At 44.6% G+C, this 14,135-nt stretch overlaps 1 protein-coding gene across 9 annotated transcripts in view; it reads left to right on the top strand.

Annotated features, from left to right (window-relative positions):
* The window catches only part of LOC1279265 (protein outspread), a 202,427-nt gene that overhangs the window by 133,490 nt on the left and 54,802 nt on the right, over positions 1-14,135 (top strand). For all 9 annotated transcript variants that reach the window (XM_061653614.1, XM_061653618.1, XM_061653616.1 and 6 more), the window contains exons 4-6: positions 3,347-3,412; positions 6,943-7,131; positions 7,338-7,401. In XM_061653614.1, coding sequence (XP_061509598.1) covers positions 3,347-3,412; positions 6,943-7,131; positions 7,338-7,401 — 319 coding nt within the window. The remainder of the gene's footprint in view (positions 1-3,346; positions 3,413-6,942; positions 7,132-7,337; positions 7,402-14,135) is intronic.

The raw sequence follows: 14,135 nt of genomic DNA, 5'->3' as shown, positions 1-14,135 counted from the left end.
GGCGGAGGTTGCTGGGGTTGTTAAGGAAGGGGAAACAACAATTAATTAGCATTAACCACTTGCTGCTGCATGGAGACGCAGATTTTCTTGCTGGTTGGCTTGTTGACCAATGCCAATCGCTACAGGAAATTAATTCTGCACCAAAAGGGCATCAACGAGAAAGAAGAGAAACACGTCCAGAACGAGCGGAAAAGAGTTTAGATTAAGCGAACAGAGCGAAAGAATGGGTTGGTTTCAGGATATCTCGTTCAATTCTTATTAGATTTAATTGTCCCTTCCGGCTGATTTTGTGAAATTAAGTGTGCTCTAATCTCCGAGGAAGAAAATTTCCCTTGCAAACAAACGCTTACAAACATCGATAAACTTCTACAAACACTTGCCTGTGGCATAGTTTCCTCCCTCTAAAGCTACTGAATGAAAAAAAAACATCGATAAAACCAACGCCCATTAATCAAACCCACTAGAACTGGAATTATTTTTATCATAGAACACTCTCTCACAGTAATCTTTCGCATAGGGCGTCAATGTATTTACACCTTTTTCCCCCCTAGTACACATACCGGTACAACGATCGCAGTACAACCATCACACGAATGCAATCTACACCCCTACGCGTTTTATAGATTGTTTGCATTTTTAATTTAATTAACATCTCTTGCGGCACTTGCGGCTGGCGCTGCTATTTGCCACTGCGCGCAACTAGTTTATGCCACCATTCGGGAATTAGTTGCTGGCCAGCTTGTTTTGAGCCCAAAACTCCCACGATTCACCCGCTCTTGCAGACCGCCTGCTTCACCAGAAGGTCTCTATTAAACTGTACTCGAAGGGTGCCTTTAGCATCCCCATTCATTCATCCCATTCATCCGACACCGGTCCTGGGGTTGGCGTTTGAGGAATTACACCTTGTAGTTCAACGAAACAATAACAATGTTGCGCACACAGTTTGCCTCCGGCCGGTTTAGGTCTAGCAGACGGAGTAGCAGTATTCGGGCTGGATGAATGGAGAAGGTGGATCGTAAAGGGTTCGTCTTTTTTTTTTCTTGCCTCCCTCTCAGCAACAGCAGCACCAGCCCTTTTTTGAATGGGAGTGTCTCACACACCGTCTCGCCTTCAGAAAGAAAGCAATAGGCAAGGTGTAAATAAAGGTAGTCCGCTAGGGCAGAGCAAACTTGAACGCAATAGAAGCGGTCCGCTGGATATAATTTATGTACACTTTAACGATTCTGCTCACGCCTCCGGTGGTAATCACTCGCTTCAATCCGATCTGACCGTCTGCTTATTTTGTTGCTCCCTTACAAACAAAAACTTACGCGCGTCAGTTTCACCACTAAGTCCCGTGGGGAAGAGAGAAGACACTGGGAAGGTTGATTAGGACAGATGGAAACTAAACACAACACTCAGCCCTATGACCACGACGAAGGGTTAAAAGAAACGATTAAAACTGCTTGCTTAACTGTTGTTTTAATGTCTCTTCCCCTTGTGGGTTGGGGGGTTCGTCGCTTCACTCTCAAAATTTCGAATGAGTCGTTTGTTTTATTTCAAGCAAACGAAACGACACGGAAGCCGCTTAAAACAACAAACCCATTCCCATCTGATCGGATTGGGGCCGAGAAAATGTGAGCCAGTGCGTGTGATGGGTCCCAAAGGGGGAGGAGGGAGGGGGAGGGTTGTTACACTCTTCCCCGTATGAACGTTATTCATCTGGCAAAAGTGCATTCCATTCAAAGCTTCCATCACACACAAAATATGATGAATTGTTTTTCACTCACAATTCGGTACTGGTCCCCGTACCTGCCCGGCCGGCAGGAGTTAATAACATGGAGCCAGTTGTTCACACCAAAATTCAAAAGAAAAAACCTTTTTATCCACAACACCGTCCTTTAAAAAAACAACGTTGCGCTTAAAACATTATGCCCCCTTTCCCGGTCCGCGTTGAACGGTAAAAGCCAAACGAGTCATTCTTCACCGATCACCGGTGTGCCCTCTGGCATGTAGGTCAACTTCACAAGCAAAGGAGACATGTTGTGCCGTGCGCCGTATGCACTACATCCCTTCATGACCCTGCGAAGGACACTTGCCATTTTTGGGGCGGTAGAAATTGTTCCTCCGCTTTCATCGTGTCCTACCGTGCGTTTGCGTTCTTATTCGCGTTCTGCTTCAGTTGTAGGTCAGTTGATGATGATATGTTTACGGCTCTTTTTTTTTTATTCATCGACAGTGTGCTCCATCAGAATCAGACACACGTAAAAGCAAGGGCAGGGCAGTCAGATGGCTGCGGCTCCCCAAAAAAGGCATTGAACCGTTCCATTTACGTGAACAAGAATGCATCTTGACCGAGGTGCACTTTCGTACGCTCATGGTTTATACAGCGTGCGTTCCGATCAAGGTGATAATGTGCAATTGCAATGTCGAACCTTTGAATTTTTCTTTTGTTGATATTATTTTTTTCTGAAAAATTAAAATCAGAGATCTGACTGTGATCAGAGATTTTTGACCAGTTTTAACACTCCAGCGTAGCAATAGTGTGATATGATTGTATTTAAAGAATATCTCTCCAACCAAACATTTTTGTCTCGCGACTTTATATTTACCACTTTAATGTGTAACAATTTAATGATATTAAATAAAAACTGAAACATGTTTCTCAACTCAAACAGACACTTTGAAGTGCTTATCTTCAATATTTGGTCAGAATGCGAAAATCAAAACAAAAAATCCATATCCACCGGATCCTTCCGTTTTTGGCTCGAACACCGGCCCTGTCCACCCCATATTTCCTGCCCGCCCTAACCTTATAACGCCAATAAATGGCATTCCATAACCAAATAAAGCGTTTTCGGATAAGTGTTGCTGCATTGCTGTAAATTCATCTCACAGTGCCCGACCCACCCTCTGTCAACCAACCGCCAAAAAAAGCTAATAAAACACATGTCTGGAACGTTTTTATCCGCATCGCCTCGCGGTGGACGTTTATGATATTTTCATTTCCCTCGCCCCGCGCGCCCCTCTCACTCACTCTTCTGAATTAATGCCTTTCTCCTTCAATTATTGATGTTAACTGTCTTGTTTTTGGTGCGTACTTATATTCTCTTTGGGGGATTTTTATGGAGGGGATGTTTCGATGCTGCTTTACTATTTGGCAGTATGCTTATCTTTTTTGGTTCCCGGTGTCCTCGTATGCGCAGCCTCCACCAAGTGTTTTGAGAACGTCTCCGGTTGTCGGGGAGCAAATTTATTACAACTGCGGCTTGTTTATGGTTACCGTAATTAATTTGCATTCTTTTGACATTTTCTTAACTGGTATGTGTGTTTTTTATCTCTCTCTTTCTCTATCTCTTTTCTACAGCGATGGCAACGAAGGTGGTTCGTGCTGTACGACGACGGGGAGCTCACTTATTCGGTGGATGAACATGTAAGTATAAACGCATTATCGATTGATTGAATTATGGTGGAAGTTATTACTTTTGACGGTTTTTGTTCGTTTTTGGTGTTTTGAAAGGCATGTTTTTAGCAACCACTAAAAAAAACATTTTCTTTGTGGAGATGGTTAATAAATTGCTTTTCGTATGCAAAACATCCGAAAGAACGGTTTGACCTTGCTAATTATCTGCAACCTGTGTGAAGGATAACTGTCCGAGCGAAGCAAATCAATTTTACTTAGCGTTGCAACTCTCCGCTCTATTCTTTTTTGTTGCATTTGTCTCAACGTACAACATCAGACATTTCGAATGACGCTAAATACTTGCCAGATAACGTAAAACAGGTGTGAGTGGCTTTTTGCGCTTTTTGGCTTTGCTATACACAAAAGGCGCATTCAATCTCGTTGTGTAAAGTAAAGGCATAGCACACACACACACACAACAACAACCAATAACGGAAATACTGTCCTACAAGCGATACCTGACGCAGGGAAGGTGGCTTCACAATGGTCAATTAGCACTACCAAGAAGGTGACTAAAGTCCGGATCACAGCCTCCTTTTCCTCCCTATTTTCATCCTCTGCTCGTTTTTACGAGACAAGGCAAACCACCGTGCACCCTCCAAAAAAGGAACACGATCTGTACACTTCAGACATTAATAATAATAAGCTTGAAGAATTATTTTCCACTTCCACCTGTCTTTGGTTCCCCCCGACAAGCTATTCGAACACGTGCTTAAACGCTCGTTGCAATCTTTGTTTTTATATAGCCACGCATGTGATGCGTACATGAGCAAATAAACACACATAAAGCGCCCCAATAAAAACGTTTGCCGTTGGTTGGTTGCCAGCCTTATATCGCTCTTCAAAGGAGCAGAAGGTGTGCGAAAATTAAACAAAATATGCTCACGTTTCTGCTCTCCGAACATCCCGAGCCCGAAGTGCGCGCGGGTCACATAAAGTTTCTAATTGAATGGCTTGTCTTTTTTGTCCGCTTTTTCGTAATTGCTGCTATCGGGGTGAATCGGGTTGTGTTATTTTTAAATTTTAATACCCCAAATCCACCAATCCCATCCAATTGCGATGTTCGCAGTTGCGGCTCTTTCACGGTGAATATGGTGCCACGGAGTGTCGATTTAATCATGGATCACCTTAAAAAGATTGGCTTTTGGGCATTCAACGCCGCCGTGATGTGGGGTTAAAATGATGCATTCGGCTTTGCTTTGCATATGTGTGCTTAAACAATTTTGGAAGGAATGTTTCCACTCAACTCAGCAGGTTGTAATGGATCAGCGATGCGATACATCCTCACGTGACTACAGCATCAAACCAAGTCTGCATTCGCTCGCTCGCATGCAGCGTGACAAGCAAATATTTTAAATCGTCCCGCTCAAGATTAGAATCACTGTCAGGGTTTCGGCTTACTATCGCCCCCGGCCCTGCTCAGCGAGGGTCATGTTCTGTGCCGTCTGCGTCTGCAAATTAAGAATGTTACCAAGATGATTGAAAAATATGAATGCTTCGCTTGGTAACCGTTGAAGGCATAATATTTTGTCAGATTTTCGGAAGTAATCCGACGACCACACCGTCCGTCATGCTATTACGAAAAGATGAACCAGAGAACATGCCCTTGAATGCTGGAATTGAAATTCCACGTCGTATCCCGTTTAAGAATTTGAACGAAATGTCTGCAAATGCATAAAAGATTTTTTTTTTGGAAATTAATCTTCACCAAGGTTAAACCAGCAATGGCCAATACCAGCACACTGGCTGTCTCAAATTAATTTCCCGACATTTTATTGCACGGCCATGGAATAGCTACGCGCTTAATCCTTCTTGGGAAAACCTTCGCCAATAACCCAACCGAACCCAGTCCAACACAATCCTTCAAATTCCAGCGAGCTAAAGCTAAAGCTCCAAGGGCAAATGCAATCGAATGCAACCAAAAATTGAGAGTTAAGATTAAGAGCCAAACAAAAGCGAAACCGAAAAGAAATCCAATTTAATTTCGCAAAGACGTAAGATACCCTGCCATCCTCATTGGGGAATAGCACCGATATCACTTCGCTCACAGTGCTCGTAAAGAAATAAAAGAAACACCCTATAAAATGTGCAGCTAAAATGGGTACTATCGTCTCCGTTGTGCCGTGTGGCCCGGCGATCCACGACCGCGGCTGCTTAATAAAATCTCTCCACAGGTGGCGCACTGTGGCGCAAAACGAAAAAAATGGTTAGCGCCTCATCGGCGCATCTCTTGGTCCTGACACATTTCTTCCTGCCAAAGTAACAACAACAAAAACTGCAACATACCAAACAAAAACGAAGACCCAACATGCATCCCCAGAACACCATAACACCTTCCCCGAAACGGTGGGGAATATAAATATTTTCCCAAAATGGGATTGATGTAATCCTTCCCTTGTTCGCCACCCTACGAATGATAGCGCTTCTCTTCTTGGGGCAGTCGTTGGATTTTGTTTTTTTCTTCTTCTTCTGTTTGCCCATGCGTGCAATTTATAACAGCCTCCCCGAAATGGAGATTTTCTGTAAACTAATTTAACGGTTTTATTGATGCAATTTAGTTGCACACGGAGCGACGGCACCATCTCCGTGCTGTTACTGTTGCTGTGGTCTGCAAATCGGTGCGTCTGCACTGCACGGTATCGATTGATTCGGAAACCGTTGGTGTGCCATCACGGTGCACCCATTGATTGAGAGATCTTTAGCCGGTGAATGGTAATTCATTTCGATGGTGCCACTTACCTCCCCCGTTTGGTTTCGGAACGTTGTGCGTTGTTAATTTTAAGGATGCAATTCAGTGTGTTTATGGATGAGAAATTATATCCGATGAGGATCATCGAAATCCAGTCTCATGATTTAAATTATATGTTTTAATCACTGTTAGATATTTAATATTTGTCTCGTTTTTCAAAATTATTGTTAAATATTTCAATTTCATTTTAATTTAGTTTAATAATACCAGAAACTTCAACTCCATCGCTGCTTTGTTCGACTTTGATATAACTCAGACCACATTCAGGGATCGTTTACGTCTCTCTCAATTAAGCACCATCTAAACCATGTTATATGTTTATATATGTTTTTTTGTATGTAGACATACACGTGTAAAATAATATTAGAGCACCCGTTTTAAAAACTTTAGTTTGATGCGTTAACTTTTAAACAAATAAACAAATAAGCAATAGATTAATTATTGCTAAGATGTATATTTTGATAAGCTTCACCAAAGAAAGCATTATTGTCCGAACCGAAATTCCAAGAATTTCATACCAAAAACAAAGCAAACGTTCTGTCATGTCGTACAGTCATTATTAGAGTGTAAAATAGCTTTGATAAAGGCTTGCAGAAGCATTTAAGAAGCATTTTAGATACATAAACAAATCAGATTATCGCATAAGTATTTTTTTTCATGAAGCATTATCACAACATTACCTTCCCTTTGAATACTTTCACACAAAATTTATATTAATATCCATACAATTTCATTCTCTTTCCCCTTGCAGCCCGAAACAATTCCACAGGCCATAATCGACATGACGAAGGTCCTGGAGGTGACCACGGCCGACAACATCACCAGCCACCCGCACTCGATCGCCATCACTGCACCGGACCGTGTCACGTTCGTGAAGGGTACCTGCCCGGAGGAGTCGAAATGGTGGTTCAACGTGCTGGTAGCCTTCCCCAAATCCAAGGTACGTATCCCACCGAAAAGGCCCATCATCTTCATCCATCGCTTTGCATCAATCACGCGTGCATGCGCGTAATTGCAAATGATCGATATGCTTTCTTGCAAACGTTAACGTTTTAGTGTTATTCTCCGCCCAACGGGGCAATGGCAAAACCATTACACATTCACTTACTTGCTGTTTCTCCCCCCACGCAATTCTCATCTTTACAGGGCCGTCACAAGCGAAATGCAACCTTCCCCGGCGGACAGGCGACCACGATTCTGCAAGCTCAAAGTAAGTAGATTGTTCTTTCGCTTCATTGCGCTTTCGAATTTGCCGTTGCGTTGCGGCCAAAAATTCGCACCCGAAAGACTTTCACCACGCACTCACGCGGCGGTGCTGCGGGTGGACAGGTTGTACCCTTCGACAAGCATTTATTTTTTTCCACTGTGAGAAGTGGGGGAGGATGATGTGGTAGAGTTGGATATCACCACCCATACCGAGAAGATCAGTGAACCGTCGAATCCGCGTTCCTAAATCAATCATTCTTACGTTTCACGGGCGCGCGAAATTGATTCCCTTTCCCCCTCATATAAAAGGCATGGGGAGGGAAGCCGGGCGGGAAAGAAGCCGATGGACAAATCCCGTTACATGACGATTGGTTCCGTCACTGGAGGGCTCGGCTTTGACCACCGCCAGAAGCTTGACCATCCTGCGCGAGCTGAGAGAGTGTCAGAGTCGAGCGAAGCGAAAGGAAGCTAAAACTCATGCTGCAAAAGAACCGCTAATATGGCGTGAAGTTACAATGTGTGTTCGCTTCTGCCGCAGACAAATGTGTGTGTGTGGATGGATGCGTTTTTAGGGATGGGGCACCTTCAGCTTTTCATGCCTTTTATCCAACAGAACAAAAACTACTTCTTTTATTTTGGTCTCGGTGAGGTTTTTGTTGTGTGGCAAAGATTTATTCTCGTTCTAAAGAGCGCGGCACGTTCGATTCAATTCCTATATGTTGTTCTGCCATTTTTTGTTCCATTTCGAATACTTTCTTCATTTGTTTTCCGTGTTTTTTGGGTCCCTGTTGTCGAACCAGAGAAACGTTTCCGCTGTGAAAAGTCATGCCTGGTGAAAGAAAGACGACGTCCAGTGAAGATGACGCAGTTGAGGCTGTTTCGGGCGGTGAATCTTAGCTTTATTTATCATTCCCAGCCAAATGGGATCCCGCCGTCTTCCGGGATACATTTTTTGTCTTGTTTTTCCACAAAAAAAGCAGCAAAACCACACACTCTTTTTCAAGAATTTCTACACATGTTTTTATGTTGTGTTCATGGAGCTCTCTACCCCTTCAGCTTTAATCCCAACTGTCCAATTGGAGACTTCTTGCACTCGGTACGGTATGAGGAACCCGTGGTGCATCACGAACCGCAACCGGACCTCACCGATCGCCACGATCGATTTATCTTGGCCACCGCACCTCCACCACCACTGCTTCGTTGGGGAACCAAAGAGTGCAGAGAGAGGGAAAGATGTAGAAGAAAAAAATGATATAAACCCCGTTATGCAATCAATAATAATAAAAGATTTTGACATGTAGAACATTTCACCCGTTGTTTCTTCTTGCTGCTTTATGCTTTCTCTTTACTCCCCCTCAAACCACAGGGGAAAACTGTCTTTCTGCGGTTGGTAAAGTGTTTTTCTTGTGGTGTGGAAAAAAGAGCCAGGAGAAAAAGAAAACTCTCTCACACTCCGATGCATGGTTGCGATGCATTGGAAATGCAATCAGCCTATACCTCACATTCTATTCTACCATGCGTGATCACCGATTTGACGTTGGATCTTGCGCCCTTACCGGTTGTCTTGGCGTTTTTTTCCATCCATCGTTTCATAACATAACCTAGGAAAACACGCTCTGGCTGCTGCTGCTGCTGCCGCTGCACACGATGCTCAACCAAAGGCGGCTTCGATAGCGACGGTAATGATGTTATTATTGTGTATTGCATTGCCGATTTATTCTGTCCCTAGATGCCCTCTCCCGAGCCGTGGGGGAAATACGGAACGGGAATGTGTATGTTTCCTCTTTTTTTTGTGTGCACCCCTTTACGCCAGCGGCACAACGCACAATCGATCGCACTCGTAACCGGGCGCTTTGCGCGACACAGCTACATACGTTTACGACAAATGTTTGCCACGAGATGTGACCGGGGCGCACTTAGATAAAACGGCATCGTTGGGCATGGCAGCCGTCCGTTCCACTCCTCCACTCCGCTTCGTGTTACACAATCGAGCACCAATTTAGAAGCTATGAAGCATAATCTCACCGATTTCGAGAGACCGTGTGCCGTTTGCCGGACCGATGCCAAGAACGCGAATGGATGGCTCGCTGCGGCCAAGCTGGCTGCTGCCCGATGTCATTTCTTGGCTCGTTTTTCTTCCCATTTTTCACTCGTTTGTTTTATACATCCCTCCCTGTCCCGGGGGAGAGTAGAGAGCGGATGGTTTGTAGCCGTTTTTTGTACAAATTGGAATGGGTGAAGAATGGGAGGAAAGGGGAGGTGCCATTCTTCTGTCCCGGAGCTGCATTCGGATGCACCGCTGATGAGAAATGAAAACCCGAGGTTCGATTATGAGAAATTGCAGGAAAAATTGCTGCCATTACGATTTGCAGGGCCCCCGGGCACCGTTAGAGGCGGATGGGTAGGTGGTGGTAGAACGGTGGAAAAACAGATTTGTCATTCGACTGATTGCTTGTTCTATTCGGTCTGTTTGGATCGGGATAAGCAGTAGATAGAAAGAGAGAGAGTTTTTTTGTTGCATTCTTTTACATAGCAATCAAGCGTTTTGTTATGCGTATTTCATGTAGGGCGAATATTTTGCATGCAAAATGCCAATTTTGTTTCAATGTAAAAGTAAAAAAAACATACAATACATTTGTCAGTATTACTTATCTTGCTCTATTAATTACACAAACGCTTTCGAACGTTTTGAATTTTTTTATTAATTTTAATATTACATTACACATTTTACATTGTAGGAGTATAAATAACTAATAATTGCTAATAATAAGTGATATAATCCTCACTTATGTAAGCTTACTTTTTGATCATTTCTTCATTTTTGCTTTAATAATGTTGATTATTATCGATTTAGGATTTTTTATGTTTAGGGATATCCATTTATAAAAGAATTTAACTTGTTTATTTCCAAAAAGAATCACTGACATGATCAATCAGAAGGCTTATCTTGCAGCATACTCAAAAGCGAATTTAAGCAAAAGTCAGAGCAGTTTAGATGGCATATTTGCAATAAAAGACGGATTGATTTATTCTCTTCTGTAAGTTCTTTCGTATTTTCATTAAAATATGATTAATCATAATCAGCTTTCCATTGAAACAATATTTTAACGACTCTGTTTTACATAGTTTGTTGCATATACCTGATCTCATTTGCTGCTGTTGAAGACAATTTGACATCCAGTGAGACGCTTCAAACACCCCAACAATTCTTAAAAACCACTCGTTCCATTCGCCCTTTGGACCACGATCTTAATCCACTTAAAGATCGAACGCTTTTAAGCACCCTTAGAATTTGTTTGGTTATTATTTTTAATCTAACTAGAAGAAAACATTCGCGCCCCTTGAAGCTGCAAGCTTGAAAAGAGCAACAAACAAACCATGTAACGAGTGCAAATGCACTGGCAAACACTCTCTCGGCCAAGCCTCCACAATCCCAGTACAATCCTCATACCGATAACAACACGCCTTTACCTTCCACATCAAACGGCGGCGGCAAAGTTCAGCCGTTCAACATCATCATCGGCAGCAACAGGAGCAGCAGCAGCTCGTGGGGGAGGGTAGTGGCCAGCTGGCTCTCCCCCTTTCCCAATCCGGAAAGCTGCATTCGGCATAATCGAAGCCGCCCGATTGTGTATGTGTATGTGTTCCGACTTGAAACTCATTGCCGATGCAAATTTATTCATAATTCTCTTTTTTCTCCAATTGTGTGCAATGTGCATCCAATTTCCCCTCGGCGCATCACCAATCAGCAGTAATTTTCCCTCCCATTTCCAGCCCGTTACGCAAGTCGCCCTATCGATCGTTCGTTCTTTCTTTTTTTTAAGATCATGCGGAAGATGATGCTAAAGCGAATGATCACTGGATTAAACAGAATGAAGAGGGTTGGGACGGACGGTGTGCCAACTGGAGCCTTTCATGCCAACCAACCTCCCTCCTTTGTCAACCCGATGGCAAAGCGTTTCGCAGCCATAGTGGCGCGGGAAATAAACAGTCAAATGTACCGCTAGAAAATAAACACACAGAGTGCCCAAGTGATCGACCCGGTTCGTATGAAATTGCATTCTAGGATCGGCTAGAATCGATGCGACGACACGCCTCTCCCCGTGTTATTTGCTCACGCAATGGTGAGCAGGGGAGAGGGGGCCGTGGCGAGTGGGTTTTGCATCCTCGTGTATGGAAAGGGAGAAAAATCCAATCACACTGCATTTCATCACGCATCGCATGGGATCGGATCGTAATCGACCTCGCACCGGCAACGCCACCTTGCCCCCCGCCGGTCGCACACGTAAGCGTAAAGATGCCACCCTCGTCGTTTGTCGGAACCGTGGGGACGCGGGGATCGATGGTCGGTCCGGGGATGCAAATAATCGGTGCACCGTGGGTCATGCAGAATGCAAAAGAAGAATCGATTGCAGACGCAGGCGCGAGTGCGAGTTCTTGCAAAAGTTCTATTCTCCTGTTCGCTTTTGCACAAAAAGACGAAATCGATTCGATCGCGCTACAGTGAGGTACCGATTTTCCGCTACACGGTAGAATGTGCTTTGAATTTTAATTTCAAAATTGTGTTCGGTTGTATATATTGTATAAACTTTACTCTCCAATGATTAAACAGTCATTTAGTAACCGGTTACAATATACGCTAAGCTCCCAAACATTGTCCCAAAGACATTCAAAGCATCTCAAAATGTGTTTTCAATTCTAATAACTAAGAATGGCTCACATACGACACGCACACACACTGTACTAATCCGCACGTCGTGATGGATTGCATGTTCCGCATGACAAAGATGTGGTCGCCCGTGCTTGATGTTCGTGCTCAATCAATCGAGAGCCGCCCGCCCTTTCAATCCCATCCCCGTTCGTGCCCGTTCTTTGGTCTTCGGAGCTGTGGTCTTTGCCGTTCCTTCAGAACGGCGTCCATCTGCTTGGCTGCTAATTTCAGCCATTTCCATTTCAGCTTCATCAAACAACCAGCCCGAGCAGCCGGTGGGGCACACAGGAACAGGAGGGCACATATTGCGCAAAGAAGCAATCCTTTATTTCGCGCTCGATGGTGGGCTTTGTGATGGGTGATGGAGAAGATATACATATTTGTTTATTTATTTATTTATTCTTGGCAAAGACCTCCTTCAAACCGCACGCGTGTGCGGAGCTTCACGGGGTCACGGGCATGCTGTGGGGCGCTTTGGAGCGCTTCGGTTAGATTGACGTGATGCTGTCGGGAGGGGTTTTTACCTTTTGATCACATATCGCTATAATGGCTGGAATGAATCAAGCGCTGCGGTAAGCTGTCTGCAGTGAAGACGAGCGTTGAAAAAATGTATTTGTTTAGTCTGCACGCATCTCAAATCCTGCTACAATAGAATCCTTTTGTGCGTAACGTTACTACGCTTTGCAAAAATAAAGTTAAAGTTATGGGTTTATTTACTAAAATAAAGCAATAAGCTCGAGAAACCAACATTGCATATCTATTGAATTGATCGTTACAAATATTCCTTGTTAAACAATCAGTCCATCCCAGCCCCAGGACATTCGCTCTTAACCTCCACATTGACATTAAGCAGCGCATCATCGTACGTTTCGCGCATCACCTTCAGCGAAAACATTTTACTCCTTCGCGAAAAAACAACACGGATTGATGTTTGCCCCAAAGGTCGCTCACGAAACAGCTGCACGCTCGTGATCGTCGTGACGATAGCATCTTTTCGATGGATCCGGCTACCCTCGAGTGCTCCCGTTGCTTACACGCTACGGTCGACATGTTCTGACGATCCTGCTGCTCCAATCCCTCCGTACTGACGCTTGATGGAGCAGCTTCTTCACGGCGGGAAAACTGTTACGCAAACAAAACGGCGCAGCTAAGGGGAGACGGCTTGCTAACCTTGAGCGGCCTGTGCACGATCCGTCCGACGCCGCGATCCCCCACGGCTGATCGGTTTTGAGCGTACCCAGCGACGAGGTGTTGAAAGTTGCACCGCACTGAAGGTCGTCGTCGGCCATGTAGCTTCGGAAGAGTAGCGCAAAAACAAAACAATTTTCCCATGCGTTTCTTCCCATTGCGTGCGACCTTTGCTGGGTTGGAAATTTTACTGACAAAAAAACTGAATCTTTACCCACCCGGCTAGACGTAGTTTTCGCTCTCTGCTCTGGCCCTGTTAGAACGCTTCAACTATTAAAGCCAATCATTGACACCGACACGGATCGTGCAATTTGTGCCACGGCTTCATCCGGCAAGGGGCTAATTTTTCCTTTCCTAATTGGCCCGAGCCTAGCCCGACAGTCGGAAACAATGCCAATACGAGGGGGTAGGCGATAGTGGTGGGAAAATCGTGCATTGGGGAGGAGTTTCGGGAAACAAAGAACGAATTGGGTGGCTTACCACCAACCGTTGCTTTCGGATGTTAACCGTTCTCGACGCTTATGACACACGTCGCCGTAACACCTTTGCGGCGGGAACTCCTGATTCAAGCGCGACGCAGACTCGGACCTGCATACATGCCCTGGTCTGTCTCAATTAGCGGGACCGTAACGATCCGATTGGGTGCAATTTGTTAAATGTCAGCTCACAAACCGTCCGCCCCCATCCGCACGAGTAGAATGTCAATTCCAGAAATGCACTACCTCCCCGGGAACACCCGGGCCACACTAACTCGCTTCAGAACTTTTGGTCCTTCGAACCGGGTCGTCTTAGAACGCGAGCCAGGCGACCAGGAAATTGACTTGTGCGAATGGAGTAAA

The sequence above is a fragment of the Anopheles gambiae genome, chromosome 3 (assembly GCF_943734735.2).
Source record: "Anopheles gambiae chromosome 3, idAnoGambNW_F1_1, whole genome shotgun sequence".
In the NCBI taxonomy this organism is placed as follows: domain Eukaryota; kingdom Metazoa; phylum Arthropoda; class Insecta; order Diptera; family Culicidae; genus Anopheles; species Anopheles gambiae.
This window is presented reverse-complemented; position numbering and strand designations above follow the sequence as displayed.